This window comes from Hordeum vulgare, chromosome 2H (assembly GCF_904849725.1).
Source record: "Hordeum vulgare subsp. vulgare chromosome 2H, MorexV3_pseudomolecules_assembly, whole genome shotgun sequence".
NCBI classification, from domain to species: Eukaryota; Viridiplantae; Streptophyta; class Magnoliopsida; order Poales; family Poaceae; genus Hordeum; species Hordeum vulgare.
The window spans coordinates 162,170,833-162,176,729 of record NC_058519.1 but is presented as its reverse complement, the minus strand read 5'-3'; the positions used below and the strand labels follow the sequence as shown (position 1 = coordinate 162,176,729).

The 5,897-nt window shown below is 44.6% G+C and overlaps 1 protein-coding gene across 1 annotated transcript; it reads right to left on the bottom strand.

Annotated features, from left to right (window-relative positions):
- Positions 1-4,767: 4,767 nt before the first annotated feature.
- On the bottom strand, positions 4,768-5,696 carry LOC123429844. Its single transcript, XM_045113822.1, has one exon. It carries the CDS (start codon positions 5,480-5,482, stop codon positions 5,063-5,065), a length of 420 nt encoding a protein of 139 aa, XP_044969757.1. The 5' UTR covers positions 5,483-5,696; the 3' UTR covers positions 4,768-5,062.
- Between the last annotated feature and the right edge of the window lie 201 nt (positions 5,697-5,897).

Here is a 5,897-nt window from a genome sequence, read left to right as displayed (position 1 = left end):
AGGATTTTGTAGAAGTAAAAGATATTAAAGAGAGGGTTCTGACATGGCCACAATAATGAAAATGGAGTGAAAGGAGGAGAGGATAAAAAATGTTTGTCTCTCTCCATGCTGCAGAAAAGAGAGGGCGATTAAGGATATGAGCAATTTTAACATGCTGCCTCATACTCTCTCTTTTCACATGGAAGGTAAGACGGTAAAGTTAATCAAATTCACTATCTAATGCAATCAATGGCTCATATCTATTTATACTCTTACCACTCATGTGAAAATGGAAGGTAAGAAGGAGCATGTTAAAAGATCTTTAAGAATATAAGTATGTCTCTATTATATTCTTATATCTACGCATGTTAGTATTTCCGTCTATCACTATTCCTATCACAAGGCAAGTTTGTTCCCATGATAAAAGGTTTCATTCGCTTGCTTTATCAAGGGACACCCATTCTATAACTGCACAATATTGTCTTTCATTTTCTTATGAGTTTTACACATTAAAGTAAACATACAGACGGTAACAATTTAGAACGGTTCTCAGCATGTTACAAAGATTTAGCGCCACAAACGGATTTTTATACACGCCGTTCACATGAAGTTCTTAATATTTTATTATTTATCATTTTTAGTGTCACCCAATGCATGGAGTCTTTGCAGATTCAAAAAATTTCAATTTTTGTTTTTTACTCATGTAGAGGTATATCAAGACAATTTGCCTTCTCGTTAAAATAATGTGCTGCTTCCTTGACAACACAGAAGTTTTTCATCCTCGTTTCGGGAGACAAACTTGCATCTTTTATCTGTGTGCCTTGTAAGTTATGAAGCAACAAATGCAAGTCCAAGGCTCTAGCAAATCATGGACACTCAATTCTACAAAAGGAATTTCTCTATCTTGTACGACTGTGTATGGGCCCTACAATGGAGTGGTGCATGTTCGTTGTTCTATTTGGAGAGAACATGGTGTGAAGATACTATTCCGGATACTAGTACTGACTGCTTATTGCTGGAATAATGTATTTATTTTGTTATTTATAGAAATAAAAACATTAGTTTTTGGCCCTGCAAAAGAAAACACATAGTAGTATCTAGAAAAAAGCTGCTTGCTGAGTCAATAATTTATTTTCCTCCATGCTACAGTCGAACTCAAGGATGTATGCTAGCATACTCAACTACTACGATATAATCATGGGTATGTAATCACAAGTAATATATATTTACGTGCACAATTGTGAAGCATGAAAGTATTTTCATGGAACAAAACAGGATGACTTTTTAATTATTATTTTTTACTATTCCGCATATGTTTAGCGTAGGCAGGTGGGAGTCCTGTGAATTGTGTAAAATTGTCTTATCACAATCAATACTAAACATATGGGTAATTCATCTATTCCTCCGCCTGACTTAACCTGGCAGTAGTGGGTTGACGATCCAGTAGAAACAGATACCTGAGTAACTGAAAGGAGAAGAATAACTTGGTCTCCTTTGAATTCAGACAAAGGACAGCAGAGTGCAATCTTGCTGTTGCTTTTATGTATTATGTCCGGGTTGGCAAATTGTTCAATAACAAAAATGAAAGCAATTGTGTAACAGCTAACAATATCATCAACAAATGTATACTGTTTTATAGGAGAAAATAAGTTATATTTGTACTTGGATATGACATTGAAGTATAGTTTTACTCGAAATACATTTGAAGTCGAGGTGGAACCTTATTGTTTTGGAGTATAGTACAACTATTTTTTGTATACATTGAATTTTTATATAGGGGAAGGAAGGTAACTTGACTGACATAAGATAATGGCATGTATAGGGAAGCAAGTGTAAGGCAATATGTTTCTCAACACGATCATTGCCACAGTCTAAGCTCATTCTTGCAAGTTATAGCAACATTTTGATTAATGTCATGATTTACAAGTTCGCTGACGGTGGCAACGCACGGACATTCTACTAGTCATATTAGATGTAAAAACGAGAGAGACAAGAGAGATGTAAAAGTGAACTGTGGGGAACAACCTTTGTCGGAATAAGCACGAATCGTTGGCCTCAGCTTATGTAGGGATCAAACCGTCCATTCGTGGACGGGAACCGGTTGTTGGGCCTCTGCTCGCGCCTGGATAGTTTCTGGGCCGCTCTTTCGAGTGGGCTGGTGGCATAAGTGTCGGGTGGGGTCGTAACATAAACTTTCTTAAATTGTTAGACCAATATAAGTGGAGTTAAATGGAGCTAAATGGAGTATCATTTACATCCCTAATCCGAGATATACCCATACGAATTGACGGCAATCCAATCATTTTTCTTGATCCATCTCGCTGGATGTCGATCAGTAGTACGAAGGGAACCGAGGTTGATTTGTTAGGATTTAATTAATTATATTGATTCCTGCTTATCTTGATAAAGGTTGTTACCTGATGTCCTTTTGGATCGTATCCATCAATAAAAACAACGATTCACTTTTACATCTTTCTCGTCTTTTTGGTTTTTTACATCTAACATGATCAATGCGAATGGCAACCGACGTTTCACACAATGCGAGTATGAAAAATTAACAAGGGGAGTGCTAGGCGCCGGCGCTCCAGCCGAAACTATGGGTCGGTCATACATGAGCCGCCAGATCGAACTATGTTAGACCGTCAGGTCGAACCATGTAGCAAAAAATCGTTGATGATAGCAAAACAAGTTGCGATTGTACCAAAATTCGGCCACAGATGCAGCAAAAATATCAACGTGGTTGTAGCAAAATAACGAGGCTGATGGTGCGTGATAGCAAAACAAAATGTGGATTGTAACAAAAAGCGGACGTCGTTGTAGCAAGAAATCGACACCGGCGATGCGTTGTAACAAAAACCCGACGTGGTTGTAGCAAAATGAGATGCAGATTGTAGTATCACAAACGGTGCTTATAGTAGGGAAGTGTTGATCGGAGCAGCGTCATCATCCTCTGTCAACGTCGGTGATGCGTTGTAGCAAAACGAAGTGCCGATTGTAGCAAAAGCTAACATGGTTGTAGCAAAAAATCGACGACGGCTATGTCTTGTAGCAGAATGAGACGCCGGTTCCAGCAAATTGCTACCCCGGTTCCAGAAAATTGCTACACCAGTTGTAGCAAAAGCTAGCATGATTGCAACAAAAAACAACATGGTTGTAGCAAAAATGGTTGTTGGTTATAACAAAAAAACAATGCAGCAAAACACATGACAGCCGCCATTCGTCCTTGCCCAATACTATCCTAGCCTATGCAGCATTTCGAAAGACTGGTTGTAGCACGGCGTGACACCAGCTATAGCAAAAATTTTCCAATGCCGTTTTGTGCAATGAAGTAAAAATGCAAACATAGGCGCCCCACGCAAGGTTTGAGGCCCATGCAACACATCTAACCCACTTTGCTTCTGCTTCAAAGGCGAGCGAGCAGGGGCGACGGTCATCCGTCGGGAAACGTTTTCCAATTTTTTTCTTGGTAATATGTGTCTCGTTCATATCATAAAAATTAAAATACAAGTCACATAAAGATCGACATGACAAAACTGAAAAGATAGAAGAACATCTGCGAGTTTGACATCAACGTCCATCACCTGCCTCTGGCACCACCACATCAGCCATTGAATAAAAAGAATGATGAATAACCTTCTCACCCGAGCTCGGCGCGGCTCCATCGTTGCGCACCTCCAAGATGGCTCACCAAAAGTGAAGCCCTTGTCATTGAACGAATCAGATCGGGACAACACCCTGGACACGCCATCGAACTCTAGGTCTAGCACCCCACCACGACTAAGACGTCGAAGTAGGAAACCATACCTGCCATCCACGAACCTAGCACACGTTTCGTCTTTCAGATGTCGTCGATGCAGACCACAATCTGCATCCGCTCGTGGACTACCTCCCAAGCTCCGCGCCGACGCTGGAGCAAACACCATCGCAACGACGGAGCCCGAGGACACAGGTCCACCACGAAGATGCCGCCGCCGCTACGCCATCCTTGCTAGAACAGACTAGTTTCTAAATCTATCCCCAATCATAGGACCGATAACCTTATCAGAAAAGGATCCGATTAATCATTATTCAGCGTCACCATCGCCTGTGCCGAAGCCAAGACGATGAACAACCTAAAAATCTAGACTACAAAAACTAAAAACAATCCACACACGTGAATCCGGCGACCCTCCTTACCACCGGCGACCGAGATCGCCGGCGGAGGAAAACCGTCGATGGACAGCGCTCGAAGATTATCCTCTCCTCATGGCGGCTACGGTTCCAGCCAGTGGCATATCTAGGGGGTGTGCCAGGTGTGCCATGACACACCCAGAATTTTAAAGAATATTTTTTTACCATGTAATAATTAACTGATTTTTAAGACCCATCTAAGCCAAGGAAAATACATCTCACTTTTTTGTGAAGGGTGCACACTGAGAACAGACGTTTGGCTCCCGGAAGCCATAGAGGCTGAAATTTTTGAAAAAATTAAAATTTAAAAATTTTAGTTCCAAAATATCTGAAAAAATATACAACTAAACAAGGATGTGATCCGTATGCGTGTAAAATTTCAGGTCGAAATACTTTGAAACGCGACCTGTAAAAAAAGACATATTCATGGTCTGAAATGATGAGTAGTAACATGTAATTAAAAGTTTCAGATTTGTCTTTTTTTGCACAGCTTTATTCTAAAAATTTACACACTTGTGCATTATACCTTCATCTATCTATGTATTTCTTTATCAGAGTTTTTGAAATATTAAAATACGAATTTGCACAAAATTTAGAGTTTGAATTTAAAGACCTTCATGAAGCTCGGGAGCCAAAGGCAATTTCCGGTGCACACCTATCATTTTATTTCTAGGTCCGCCACTTCCAGCCGCAAGGGAATAAAGGGAAACCCCTTTTCCAATTAACCATGCAATGCGCGCTCGTCAATACTGTAGAATGGCATAATAGGCACTGGGCTTTTAAAAATATCTGAAACCACTCCTAGGCAAAAACAATACCAAAAACAGAACAGGCACGGAATGTACGGTGCCCAGCCTACACCCATCCCATTACAGAACGACGCAAGCCTGTAACCACCTCACGCTAAGCAAAGTCACGATGGCCGTGGGGATGCAGGGGATGCCGTCGAGGTCAAGCACGATCCGTTGCGCAGCCGGCTCGGCATGGGCCGGAAGCTCCACCTCCTTAGTGCCGCGCCACGCGCGCCCGTGGCCGGCGGCGAAAGCGCCCGTCGCACCAGCTCCCGGTTCCCCGCCGGCGCCCGGCCAGCGCCAGCTCTGCACGGCTGCCGCCTCGACGACGCGGCCGCCGGCACTCCACCGCCAGCCCCCCACCAGCTGCGCCCCGCTTGTCCCCACGCGGCGTCGCTGCCGCTACCCGCGGACCGCTGGCCCGGCGAGCCGGCCGCCGGCCTGCTGGGCCGCCTCGGCCGCGGCAGCCCGCCACGCGCCGCGCGGACGTGCTGCTGCGCTGCCGCCACCGCCGCCGGCGAGAAAGTTCTGGTGCTACTCATCTCGGACGCTTCCGTTCGCTGCTGGCCCCGTTCTCTTCTCCTCCTCCGGCTCGTCTCGTCGCCGCGGTCTCTCTTATACGCATGGGTTTTGCTGCAAGCGCACGATGAGCTGCCTGCGCCCCGCGAGGACTTTACAGCTCGCGTCCGTGCTCGATTTGACCTGGACCGCTTCTCGTGGGTTCTCTCGGTTGGCTGGTTGTTGGCTCCGCGCGCGTTCGTGTCGCGGTCATAGGAGGCCCCGGCGCAAACGCGGTCAGAGGCTTTCTTCGGGGAGGGGTTTCTTCCTTATTCGGCCTGCGTAAACGTGGCGGTGCATGCCGACTCGATCGGTCGACTGGTCCTGTGTGCTGTCACGTATTCGAGGGTGTGAATCCGCGATTCCCTCGTGGAGAAAGTCCCACGCAGCTGAGTGCAA

What these genes read in the sequence shown, in the direction of transcription:
- LOC123429844 (XM_045113822.1), bottom strand. Translation starts at nt 5,482, where the DNA reads ATGAGTAGCACCAGAACTTTCTCGCCGGCGGCGGTGGCGGCAGCGCAG.